This window comes from Urocitellus parryii, chromosome 12, assembly GCF_045843805.1.
Source record: "Urocitellus parryii isolate mUroPar1 chromosome 12, mUroPar1.hap1, whole genome shotgun sequence".
Lineage (NCBI taxonomy): Eukaryota > Metazoa > Chordata > Mammalia > Rodentia > Sciuridae > Urocitellus > Urocitellus parryii.
Window position 1 is genome coordinate 50046623 of NC_135542.1, and position 13925 is coordinate 50060547.

Here is a 13925-nt window from a genome sequence, read left to right on the forward strand (position 1 = left end):
CCACTTCGCTGTCCCTGGCTCGGTCTACGCAGCCGGGACAAAGCTGGGGGCGGGGTACACCTACAGCTGGAAGCGCCCGGCTGCCCTCGGGCCTTGGGAATCTGCAGTAGGCAGACAGACGCTGGGAGCTGGAGCGGGTGACGCCCCACGCAGCGCTGCGGCCTGGTGAAACGCCACCCAGGGCCGGGAGCGACCGCCGGGGAAAAGGCGCACCTCGGGCTTCGGGTTTCTCGGAGGAGCGAGGCGGGGCGGGGCGGGGCGGGGCGGCTGGCCAGTGGCTGAGCCCGGAGGGGGGCGTGGCAAGTGGCACAGCCTCCGCCCCCGGCGCTCCGCCTCGCCCAGAGACCCGAGCGGGAGGCGGCTGCGGCCAGCCGCGGTACTGAATGGGCTGGTGGCGCCCGGCTCCGTCCCGCCCGCCGCCGGCCCCTGCGCCCGATCCCGCCCCGCCGGGGCCTCGGCCGGCCGCCGCCAGCCCCCGCACGGGCTGTGAATGAAAGGCAGGCGCCACCAGGGGCTGGCTGCAAGCGACGCGGCGACGCCGGCCTCCGGGGAGGCGCGCGCCCCGCGGAGATGTACGGTAAGGAGGGCTCCGCGCCTGGGCTCGGGGCCGCGGGGGTCGACTCCGCAAACTTCCAGGACGCGAACCTTTGTCCCCGTGCGTGGCCCAGACCTAAGGCGACAACGCCGACTCGGTGCCTGGCTGGGCTGCATCGGCTGTTCTGTGCGCGGGTGTCTGTGCGGAGAGGACAAAGATGCTTTGGGTCAGGAGACTCTGGGGTCCTGGGAAGTCCTTTGGGCCCGGCGTGTGCAGGCGCCGGGGCGGTGGGAGGTGATCCATGGGGGCAGGGGAAGCCGGTGGTCTCTAGCGGTGGGGATCTGGGGAAAGCGAGTCTCTTCTGGAGCCGCGCAGACAGGGTGGGTTGGTGGAGGTGGTCGTGTGACAGCATTGGCAGAATTAACAAAAGCGGTTTGTGCTTGGGAGTTTTATGCGGGAATTTGGTCCAGAATGGAAGGAGATCCTTGCTGCCGGCTTTCTGCCCGCTTCGAGGATGTGGGAGGCGGCGCCCGAAGCTCAGGGGCCAGGGAGTGAGCCAGAGCTGGGAGCCTCAGCTCTCGGCCCTGGATGGACTTGGCCTTTGCCTGCCTCTGGGATCCAGTCTCCCTAACTTCCAGATTGGCCCTCCGTAAGGATGAAGGGAGTAGAAGCTGATGAGAGGGAGCAGCTCATCCCTGACCTCTCATCCCCTTCCACAGTTATCGCCTCCACTGATGTGCAACAGTTCCGCAGACCCTCGCTGTGCATTGCTCTGCTTGATAATTTGCCAGGAATTCCTCTGGTTTTGCAGGCAGTGTAGGTGAAGAAAGAGAGTGCTTTGGGTCCCACATTGCAGCTCTGGTGAGTGGAGCGTTGAAGATCAGGACCAGTCTAGGATTGGGCTGCATTACAAAGCCTCCAAGAGTGGGGTGTGTGTGTGTGTGTGTGTGTGTGTGTTGATCCCCACGGATATAGTTCATCAAAACCCAGGTATCTGGTGGTTATTCTAAAGCCAGCAAAACAATTGGAGCTGTGATCACCTCCCACTCCCACTGCAGGGTAGGGGCTCAGTCTGCACCTGAGGGGTGAGTGTTCCAGAAGAGCACGTTCCCAATTTAACCTATCATCATGAAGGCTGCTCAGCTGCCTCTCTCTCTCTCTGTGAACAGACCATGAGTCACAAAGTTTGTTAGAGGCAGAGGAAGCTGAGCGTCTGCTGAAGACTCAGCAATTGGTGTGCCTCCCTATTTAGAAGACAAAGACTCAACTTTTTGAATCAGTCTCTGTCTCTGTCTAGTTTGTAATCCATTTGCATTTCTGATTCAGGTCCAGACCCTAGCAGGTCCCCTTGGCCAGCATTATTTCTCCTGGGTGGACAGAGTAGGGGAAGGGGGGGAGCTGACCTCAGAGGCTGTGCTGGGGAAGATGACCTAGCACTAGTATTTTATAAGCTGGGAGGTTGTGAGGTTCCCAGGAGAGAGTTGTACTTTTTCATTATTTTATTTTATTTTTTTTTTAAACTCTGTTTTCCCCCTATTCTTCTCTGCAGAGGGAGCAGCCTGAAGCTGCAGATCATTTGACAAAAGCATGTGACTGCAGGGGCACCTGCAGTAGGGAAGTAGTTAGGTCTGGCCCATCAGAATGGTTCAGAACTGGGAACCCTGATCCTTCAGACCACCCCACTGCATCTGTAGATAATTTGGTAACTTATCCAGGATGTCTGAGAGTTGGCAGTCCTACTCTGCCTCTTTTGGATGCAGCAAGTCAAGGAAGAGCTGGATAGAACAGAAGGGTGAACTGGGAAGTCAACATATCTGGATGCTATTTTCAGATGCACCACAGATTTTCATTTCTCTTTAATAACATGTTTCTATTTCCCCTGATGCAGAGTAGAGACTTACTCTGAATGATTCATAGAAAGATTGTGATGAAGGAATCCTCTGGGCAGTTGCCTGCAGCAAAGTCACATTAGGGCTGGTATGAGATGGTTACAGTGTTGCTCTTTGGCTCTTTGCAAAGCCTAGTCTAGGGAGGTGTGAAAGGGAGCCCTCTCTCCAAGGGGCAGGCTCATCTGCCTGGATTTAGTGTATTTCTGACTTTGAGAAATGAGAGTCCACGTGATACCTGTAATCTTTCTTTCCTGAGAAGTCAATTGGGTGACTAAAAAAAAAAAAAAAAAAAATAGGAGCAGAGAGGTTGGGAGGACACAGAGCATCCTAGACTTCCTATGATTGGTCTTGTTTTCCCTCATTTTCCAAGTGAATTGTCCAAGGTAACACAGTTAGAGGGACTAAAATAAAGTGAAAACTAGGGACCCCTGGATTCATCTCCTTCTGAACCTACTCAGATGAAGACTCCTTAGGGGAATGCCACCAGGGGTTCATGGGCTGTGAGGTAAAGGTGACTCTTAAGCACCCACCTTGGGGACTTGATCCAGTATAAATTCCTATTCTCTAAATCTGTCCTCCCATCTTGCCAGCTTTAGACAGGTCTTCATTTCCCCTCTCTCCCCTCCTCACCTTTCCTCTTTGCTCCACAACTCAGTCTTCCTGGGTCCTTCGTCTCTTCTGCTTATGAGAGATGAAGTGCCCCTTGTCTTTGCTAGAGGGCACAGAGCTATTTGGGACAAAAGGGTCAGGCCCTCTCAATCCAAGTGCCAGTTCCTAGTTGTCTGACCTTAGGCAAATGGAGTCATGTCTCAAAATTTTATCTCTGTATACAATGGTGAAATGCCCATCTATCTCCCAGGTCTGTTGGAAGCCTCACAGCTGGGTAGTGATGTCACTGTGCCTTCTAAAAAGGTTCTGTACTTGCAAGACAAGTTATGTAAGAGCTTGTCCCTTTCAAGTCCTCTTGGGAAATTCCCCTTACCACTCACTCATGCCTAAACCCCAATCACTTTCTGAAAATGGCTCTCCGAAGGGACACAAGTGACTTCCCACAGTCTTGCGGATAACTATGAACATAGATTGACAAGAGACTTGGCAAACTCAGAGCACTTTGTACCGGGTTGGGAAGATCATGGACACATTCTCTGTTAGTCTCTTTGTTTTTCTTTTTGTTGGCATTACATAACTAGGACTTTTCCCCCACTCACCTGGGCCTGACCCCTGGCTGTCTTGCCTGGGAGTACCCCACTTATCCTTTGAGGTGAACAGCTCTCTTGAGAAATGCTGTCTCCAGACTGAAGGCAGCCAGTCACAAGGAGCAACTGGAGAGGGTTTCCCAACTGATGCCACCAAAAGCTACTTTAATTCACCCACATCTCCAAGTGCTGTCTCCAGGACCCCCATTCCTTTATTCCTCTCAGAGGGAACCCAGTAGGTAGAGTCTGTTTTCCCTCTTGATGCTCACAGTTCAGCGATTCAGGCAGTTGCTGTTTTCTTCTTGCATATAAATAAAAATAAGAAGTTAGTGTCACAGAAATCTGGAAAAGAGAGGATGGTTAAAAAAAAAATCATCCCCCAAATTCTGCTCATTAGGGTTGAGGATATAGCTCAGTCCTGGGTTCAATCCCCAGACCCCAGAAAACAAAACAAACAAAAAGTTTTTTCTATTATGAAATCAGTTACCACTATGATTTTGCTGTTTACCTCCATTTGCCTTTTTCTTTCTCTTTCTTTTCCAAACCTGTTTGTTACCCCTGATTGGCAGGCATGATGCTGAAGGGGAGAACCCACTGGCCTGGGTCCCGACCCTGGTTCTTCCCCTTGGATGACCTTGGACTTGACCTTTTCCCCTGGCTCTAAAAAGCTAATAAAGCCTACCTCACCACAGAGATGGTTAGAATAACAGAGTGCCCCCACTTTTCTCTCTCTCTCTTTCTCTCTTTCTTCTCTGCTTATTAATTTTTAAAGAGTCGAACATCAAATGAACAAACCAAAACTTATGCCCCAGAGCTTAAGACAGTGTTTGTGATACTGTTCTTTGCATTAAACAAAGGAAAACCTAATTTTTAAAAAAATGTCCATTTTTTTTTTCTGGCTAACAAGCCAATCCTTCTGGAACCCACTAAAATACAGCAAGTTATAAACAAATCTGGTTTTGATATCTTTCCTTCTATGCGTTTGTTTACATGGTTGGGATTATTTGTTTTGCACAATTTCAAATTCTATTTTTTCCCACATAGCATTAGGATATAATCTTCCACCCCACCCCTATCGCACTGGCTGCCATTTAAAACACATATTTATATGGAGCTAGAATGACAGCCCAGTGGTAGAGCATGTGCTTGGCACATGGGAGGCCCTGAGTTTGATCCTGTGTTGGTCAGCTTTCTGTTGCTGTAACAAATATTGGAGAGAAATCAACTTAAAATAGGAAAGGTGTGGGGGATTCAGTCCATGGTCAGTTAGTCCTATTGCTTCTGGGCCCCGGGTAGGGCAGCACACAGCTGCGGAACCTAGAGGAGGAGGAACTGCCCAGATCCTAGCAACCAGGCAGCAAAAAAAGAGACAGGAAGGGGCCATTATGCCCCCTCCCATTATGCCCCTTAAAGACACACACCCCCAATGGCATAGGGGCTGTGACCTTCAACCAGCCAGGTTCTTTTTTTTTTTTTTTCTTGTGGTGCTGGGGATTGAACCCAAGGCCTTGTGCATGCAAGGCAAGCACTGTGCCAGCTGAGCTATGTCCCCAGCCCCTAACCAGGTTCTTAAAGGTTCCACCAACTTTCCAATAGCACCAAACTGAGGGCTAAACCTTTATCTCATGGATCTTTATTTTGGGGGGGCATGGTACCAGGGATTGAGCTCAGGGGCATTCAACCACTGGGCCACATCCCCAGCCCTTTTTTGTATTTTATTTAGAGACAGGGTCTCACTGAGTTGTTAGTGCCTTACCATTGCTGAGGCTGGCTTCGAACTTGCAATCCTCCTGTCTCAGCCTCCTGAGCTGCAGGGATTATAGGCGTGCTCCACCATGCCCTCCTGCCTCATGGATCTTTGGGGAACACACACATGCACACACACACACACACACACACACACAATTGTACATATTTATGGGGTACCATGTGACATTTCAACACATGTATACATAGTATAATGTTCAAATCAGGGTAAGTATATCTGTTTCCTCAAATATTCATCATTTGCTTATGGTGAGAACATTCAAAATCTAGTTTTTTAAAAATAAGCAGTACAGGGCTGGCTGTAGCTCAGTGGTGGAGCGCTTGCCTCGCATATGTGAGGCACTGGATTCAATCCTCAGTACCACATACAAATAAACAAATAAAATAAAGCATGCTGTCCTTCTATAACTAATTTTTAAAAAATATTTTTAGTTGTAGATGAACACAATCTCTTTATTTTATTTATTTTAATGTGGTGCTGAGGATCGTACCCAGTGCCTCATGTGTGTGAGGCAAGCGCTCCACCATTGAGTTACAGCCCCAACCCCTAGATTTTTTTTTTTAAATAAGCAGAACATCGCTATGACCTGTACTCACCCTACTATGCCATGGAAAGCCAGCTCACTGCCATTTTTAATAGCTATGTAATCGTACAATGAGTGGAGAAGCAGATGGTACTCCAAGCTTTCTCTGAACTTTGGAATTTTTCCCTGCCCTATAGCTCTCCAAGTAGATTGGTCAAGGTCTGTAGGTATAAAAATATTTTAAAGACTTGTTATATATTATCAACTTGTTTTCAATTTGTATCAGTTACACTCCCACCAGCAGTTATGGGAGTACCTATCTCCCTGTACTCTCAGAAGCATTAAGTACTGAAAATTACCCCCCCAGTCTTCGTTAACTTGATAGTTTATATTATTTTTACTTGTATTTTTCATCACTAGTGAAGTTTAATATTTGCTGTTTTCTTAGCCATTTCAGTGAATTGTCATGTGGGTGTGAGTGCTTTACTGATTGAAGACACTGTTTGCCTGTCATTATTTGTTTTATATTGTGTTGAAGGGAAACAAACATGAACCATGGAGTATTTGTGGAGTATCAGCTATGTATGATATGACACAGGGCATCAGAGGGGATATAAATGTGTGTAAAAGTTCTTTCCAGTACAGAAGCTTATACTTTCAAGTGGACAAACAAGTTGTAAATGTGCAAAGAATTAAATGATACAAAGCCACATTCAGTAAAATCACACAGGCTTGATAAGTTGGAAGAGTGTTACCCATCCAGTGGTCAGACAAGACTGAGCACATTTTGTGTTGATTTCATTTTCTCCAAGCTCTATGAAATAAGGATTATCATTTCCATTTTAGAAATGAGAAAACTGAGAAACAGAACTTGCCACAGCCATACCCAGTCATATGATAAGGCCCCTCTATGGCATTGTGCCTAGAACTTGCTAAAACTTCCAGAGAATTCAGGTCTTTCCTGAGCTCACTGTACTGCCCCTGCCCCCCATCCCCCCCCCCCCCCCCGACAGACTTGGGTGCATTAAATTGAGCCGCTGAGAGGGACATGCCTTTTCCCTGGTCCCAGACCAGTCCACAGTAAAGCTGGGAGCTCTCACTTCCTGATGGAGCCCCCTGGCTCTTGGCACCTTTCCCATCAACCTTATTGTTTTGCTTTGTCAAAGTCAGAAAGGGCTCTAGGAAGAGTCTTGGGTGTCTAAAGGAGAATGGGTAAGTTAAGAAGAGCCAGTAGAGTAGGTTGATAAGGGTGGGTGGCAGAATACAAAATCCAATGGTGGCGTGAGACAGGAGGACGTCTAGGCATGCACTTCAGAGACTGGAGGCAGGAGGTAGATCGACAAAGCAGAGCCGGGCTGACCCACCAAGACTGGGGTTGCACACATGCCTATATTGGCATAGAATTAAATGATACAAAGGCACATTCAGTAAAATCACACAGGTTTAGTAAGTTGGAAGAGTGTTAAAGAGGTGTTCCCTGGTCAAGGCTCTGCTTGGAGATAAGCAGACATCAGGGGACCTTCTGTAATAGGAGGAGCTTCTGTTTTTCTGATAGTTTGGCTGTGAAATAAAATTTCCTTAGTCAAGTGTGGTATGGTGGCATATACCCTGTAACCCCAGCTACTCCAAAGGCTGAGGTAGAAGGATTGCAAGTTCAAGGCCAGTCTCAACAATTTAGTGATATGCTGTCTCAAAAGAAAAAAAAAAAAAGACTGGAATGTAACTCAGTGGTAAAGTGCCCCTGGATTCAATCCTGGGTACTGGGGGCAGGGTGGGGGACAACTTTCCCATGACCTCAGGTCTTCAGGTCCAGGCAGTCTGGATGCAACGAGTGCTATCTCTGGGATGTGGGGCTGGGACTGTGCTGTGAGGTGCAGACCCCATCCTGAGTGGATCTCATACTTTAAAGGCAAAGTGTATGGTACTGACTAGAATTAAGAGAGAGACAATGGCCCAAGTCTCATATGTCCACTATTGAGCCATAGGACCACAGGCAATTCATCTTCCTCTCAGTCCATTCCCTCCCTTGGAAAATGGGGATCATTAGTTTGTGGGTGAAGTCAGGGGATCAAATAAAGTAATGCCTATATACAATATATCCTCCACTACAGATCTCTTTGCCCATAAAAGGCTAATTATCACCATCCAAGCAATTCTCACAGATCCTTCTGGGACGCTGCTATACCCTTCCTAGAAACTGACAATCCCTGCATACGAGGATGAGCGTGTTGCAGTTAGGCTGGTTTGTTAAAATCCCTACACAAAGGTCTGATAGGAGGAATGAAGAAACAGCTCCCACATTGCTGGTGAGTCTGCTTCAGCAATGTCTGCCCACAGATTGGGGCCCTGCAGGGCAATAGCCCTGACTGTTTCTTTGTCTCCTAGAGAACACCCACCCACTGCAGGTCAGTGGTCCGTGACTGTGTTCCTCTCATCTCTGCACCAGAAAGGAAAAAAAAAAAAAACAAAACTCAGACCACAGAAAGGACAGGTGACATCTTTCTGTAAATCTTTAAATCTTTATACAATCCTAAATTCATGTGCATCACCAAAGTTTAGCACTGTTTCTTCCATGTCAATGTATTCATTATCTCAATTCAGAACAACCCTCTGGGAGTGGATGTCATTTTTCTGTGGTTGACCAAGGATGCTGAAATTCAGAAGTCCAATGAACTCAACAAGGTCCTATAGCTAGTTCAAATCCACTGACTCCATTGCTTCCTAAGCAAGCACAGAACTTCATGTGAGATTAAAACACTGCTTTTATACCTGACAGCAAACAGCAAATTTCAGTATAAGAGAATTCCAGACTAAATATTTTAATAGATTCTACCTCATTAGCTGTGTCTAGGACTTTAGTTATAGGAAGCACTCATCAGGCATTTAGGACTTTTCAGCTCAGGATTCCAAAGTGTGTCCTCTTGCCTGAAAATAGTCTGTCTATAAATCTGAGAATTAGGATTCCTGGATTCAAAAGACAACTTTCTTGTTATCATACAGAAGAGCCCAGATAAATTCAAACTTCCAAGAACCAGGAGTCAGATTCTGAGCTTGATCAAGCTCCTGCCTATATCTTAACTATTCAGAAATCTTCTTTTTAGGTCCCAGTTTTCTTTGTGGTGGGTCATACTTGGAATAATATTTATAAATTGTGTGAAGAATCACTCCTAAGTTAAAAGAACAGTTGCAGAGATCTTGTCTGAATATCTTATAGAAAGGAGTCTCTGGTCACTGGCATGAAATAATGCACTCCAGGCATCTTGCAGCCTTAGCCTGTGCAGAGGGAAACTTCTAGAACAGAAACACAGGAGGGGTGCTGGGAAAATCCAGAGCTCCACCACCAAGCCATCTTCATACCTACGATGTGCTTTATACTTTGTAGTTATTTTTGTCATTTGTTATGCTGAGTGTCATTTCTTTGTGTGTGTACGTGCGCGCACTACTGAGGACCTCATGCATGCTAACTTAGTACTCTACTATTGATTGATGCCCCCATCCTTTCTTAACTTTCTTTTGAGAGAAGATCTCACAAAGTTGCACAGGCTGGCCTCGAACATGCAATCCTCCTGCCTCAGTCTCCCATATTTTTTGGAATTACAGGTGTGTACCCTATACTTGGATGTCAGTTATTTATTTACATAATAGGTCTGTGACCCTCTTGAGGATGCAATCACTTATCTTAATCAGCCTTGCTTTCCTAGTACCTTGCAGAAGTTAGGTAGTAAGCGCTCAAAGGTTTGAATTAAACTATAAAATAATCACATGTAAGCTGGACATGGAGTCTGAGGCAGGAGGATAGTAAGTTCAAGGTCAGCCTGTGCAGCTTAGTGAGACTCTCAGCAATTTACTGAGACCCTGCCTCAAAATTAAAAAAAAAAAAAGGAGGGGGATGTAGTTCAGTAGTAAAGTGCTCCTTGTTTCAATCCCCACAAATTAATTAATTAATTAAATAGTTACAAGTATCCTTCTTACCTCCCTGTATGCATAGCATAGCAGCCCATGCTTCCAGGGAATTAATGTCAATTAAGCTAGAGTTTTTACCGGGGATTGAACCCAGGACCTTGTGCATGTGAGGCAGGCACTCTACTGACTGAACTATATCCCCAGACCAAGTTGGAGATTTTCTAAAATCAGAGAGAATCCTACAGTGACAGCAACAGTAAGTTGTTGTATTAACTGTGCCTTTCCACACTGACCATAAGTCTTAAAAAAAAAAAAAAGACCAGAGTATAACCATTGGCTTTTCCTCTCACTTTAAAATATTAGTCATAAGAAATGGCCATTGGTCTACTTGCTGAGGTGGTTAAGGCAGTTAGACATTGTCATGTATTTCCTCCTTGGTTTGTAGAGTTCAAGTTAACTGTCACAATATTTTCAAAAAAGAAAGTCATTTAGAGGTATAATTGTGGACAAGCCTTTATTTTGACTTCTAGTCATATTGTTTGTGTATTATCATCATCATCATCATCATCATCATCATCATCATCATCAAAGCCAGAGGCATTTAACCACTGAGCCACATCCCCAGCCCTTTTTAAAATTTTTATTTTGAGACAGGGTCTTGCCAACTTGCTTAGAGCCTGGCTAAGTTGCTGAAGCTGGCTTTGAACTTGTGATCCTCCTGCCAGTGGGATTACAAGCATGTGCTACCACTCCTGCTTGTGCATCATTCTTTTACAAAACAAATATGAAAAGGCCCTTTGAGTTAAAGGCAGCAAATGTGTTTCTGGTTGCCTGGGAGCCTGGCCAGAATGTTCCTGATAAAGCACATCCTGGCCCTGTGCACCTTCAGGCGCCAGGTCAGAGTGTGCGTGCAGCAGGTGGAGCTGGGGGGGTGGGTGTGGATAAGGCAGCAGAGTCTTCTCTTGTCATCAAACTCCTAAAGTGTGTGGTCCCACTAGCAGGGCTGAGCCCAGTGGCTGGTAAATACAGGAACACACTTGACTATCCGGTCGCTACTCTCCAGGATTGCTAGAAATGTTCTCTTCTCCCTGAGACAGTACTCCCAGGACTGAGTGTTCTGGAAGGTGTAGGCGGTGCTGGGCATCACCAACACTGTCCTGTTTTATCAAGGATGTTTCTGGAGTGTGCGTGTGTTGGGAGGGGGGATTAGCCAATAGGGCTGATTCAGGCTCCGTTGCTGTGTGAATTTGGCCAAAATTCTCATCCTCCCTCAGTGTTAACGTCACCATCTGTATATTGGAAGAACCGGACTAGACAGGCTCCAAGGGTTGTGGAGCTCTTGCATTCTGTGAACAGATCTCTCCCCTGGCTAAGGCACCTAGGGCCGTGCTGCACCCAGAGCAGTTCACAGGAGATCTTGGTGGGAATGGCAGCACTGGCACTGTGGCTCAGACTCTTTGCGGAACCTGGCTGTGCATCAACTTTCTCATTGGTAAGAAAAGGATAAGGATCTCTTTGTTAGCTCAGTGCCTGCTCTGGGGTGCTGTCCAGTGGGAAGATCCATGCTGCCAAGAATGCTGGGGCAGGGCTGTTGTAGTGGCTCAGTGGTAGAGCGCCTGCCTCACATGTTTGAGGCGTTGGGTTCAACCCTCAGCACCACTTAAAAAAGAAGCAAATAAAATAAAGGTATTGTGTCCATCTATAACAACTACCACAACAAAGAATGCTGAGGCAGAGTGGGAGGAGTCTTGCACCTTCCAAGGGCCCTGTGTACCATTCTTGCTTTGTGTGCATTCAAGTTTCTGAAAAATGCTGCCTGGCAGCTGTTCCTTTCTCCATTTGCTCTCCCCAGTTTCAAGGATAATAAGGTTCAGAGAAGTTAAACTCTTTGTCCAAGGTCACCTGGCTCATTTCGTGGCATAGCTAAGAAAAGAACCAGGTCTGTTTATTCCACCTCTGTTCTCTTCTGTTCCACATGGACTCTTCTTGAAAGCACTATTATCAATTGGGCAACATCAAAATTCAGAACTTTTGTGTATCAAAGGATGCTATCAACAAAGTGAAAAGGCAGCTCATACTGTAGAATTGGAGAAAATGTTTGTAGATAATATATTGAATAAGGGGTTAATACCCAAAATCTTAAAAAAAAATTTTTATTTGTTCTTTTTAGTTATATATGATAGTAGAATGTATTTTGACATATACATACATGGCATATAACTTCCCATTCTTGTGGTATTTACATATGGGCATAGGAAAGTTATATCCAATTCATTCTACTATCTTTCCTATTCCCATTCCCCATCCCTTCCCTTCATTCCCCTTTGTCTAATCCAATGGACTCCTATTCTTCCCTCTCCCCCTTTATTGTGTGTTACATCCACATATCAAAGAGAACATTCAGCCTATGATTCTTTGGGATTGGGTTATTTTGCATTATAGTCTCCAGTTCCATCCATTTACTAGCAAATATCATGATTCCATTCTTTTTCGTTTTCTTTATCCATTCATCTGTTGAAGGGCACCTTGATTGGTTCCATAGTTTAGCTTTTGTGAAGTGAGCTACTGTAAATATTGGTGTGGCCACGTCACTGTAGTATGCTGATTTTAAGTCCTTTGGGTATATGCTGAGAAGTGGGATAACTGGGTCAAATGATGGTTCCACTCCAAGTTTTCTGAAGAATCTCCATACTGCTTTCCAGAGTGGTTGCACCAATTTGCAGTCTCACTAGCAATACATGAGTGTACCTTTTCCCCCACATCCTCGCCAACATTTGTTGTTACTTATATTCTCAATAATAGCCATTCTGACTGGAGTGAGATGAAATCTCAGTATGGTTTTAATTTGAATTTCTTTAATTGCCAGAGATGTTGAACATATTTGTTGACTGATCAATACCCAGAATTTTTAAGGAATGCTTGTAGCACACCAATACAAACAACTCAATTCAAAAATGGGCCAAGGGGCTGGGGATGTGGCTCAAGCGGTAGCGCGCTCGCCTGGCATGCGTGCGGCCCGGGTTTGATCCTCCAGCACCACATACAAACAAAGATGTTGTGTCTGCCAATAACAAATAAATAAATAAATATTTTAAAAAAAAATGGGCCAAGGACTTGACTAGATATTTCCTCTAAGAAAATATGCAAATGACCAAAAATCTCATGAGAAGATGCCTAACATCACTAATGAGGAAACTACAACTCAAAACCATGGTGATATATCATTCCACAGCCATTAGGATGGCTATTGTCTAGAAAGCAGAAAATAACAGTGTTGACAAGATGTGGAGAAATCGGAACCCTTGGGTACTATGGTGAGAATGTAAAGTGGTACAGCTGCTGTGGAGACATTGTGGCAACTCTTCAAAGAATTAAGAATAGCATTACTCTATGATCCAGCAGTTCCACCTCTGAGTACATACCCAAGAGCTGAAAGACGGGACTTGAAGAGAGGTCAGTACGGCCATGCTCACGGCAGCATGATTCACACTAGCCCAAAGGCAGGAGACTTTTGATGACATTTGACATATAAAGCTCTGAGATGGATGGTGGTGATTGTTGCCCAGCAATGCAAATGTCCTTGACTCCACTGTCTATCCCCAGATGAGTGGGTAAACAGAGTGTCTCATCTCCCTACGGTGGAATATTCCTCAGTCTTAAAAAGGAAGGCGATCCCGACGGGCTCCCGCATGGAGATCCCTGAGGACACTGTGCTAAGCCAGTCACAATGGGACAAATTCTGTCTGTCCCACTAGTCTGATGTCCCTAGAAAAGTCCAGGTCATACAGACAGAAAGTGGAATAGAGGTTACCAGGGACCAGGGGAGGGAGGAGGGGGAGCTGTAGTTTAAAGGGCAGACTTGCAGTTCGGCCCATGAAGAGCACCCTGGAGCTGCGTGGTGGGGCTGCTGGCATCGGCGTGGAGGTAGCTCAGGCCATGAACGCCGCAGAGGTGGGCTCTTCAAAATGATTAGAATGGTAAACTTTATGTTATGTAAATTATACCAAAAAGCGTTTTAAAATTTTCCTCTCTGTCTCTCTCTCTGTCTCTGTCTCTCTCTCTCTCTCTCTCTCTCTCACACACACACACACACACACACATGCACCAATAC

The 13925-nt window shown here is 46.0% G+C and overlaps 1 protein-coding gene across 1 annotated transcript in view; it reads left to right on the plus strand.

Annotated features, from left to right (window-relative positions):
- Positions 1–513: 513 nt before the first annotated feature.
- Efr3b (EFR3 homolog B) overlaps positions 514–13925 on the plus strand; it is an 81314-nt gene continuing 67902 nt past the window's right edge. The window contains exon 1 of the mRNA XM_026404048.2: positions 514–577. Within this exon, the coding sequence (XP_026259833.1) occupies positions 571–577 (7 nt within the window). The 5' untranslated portion in view covers positions 514–570. The remainder of the gene's footprint in view (positions 578–13925) is intronic.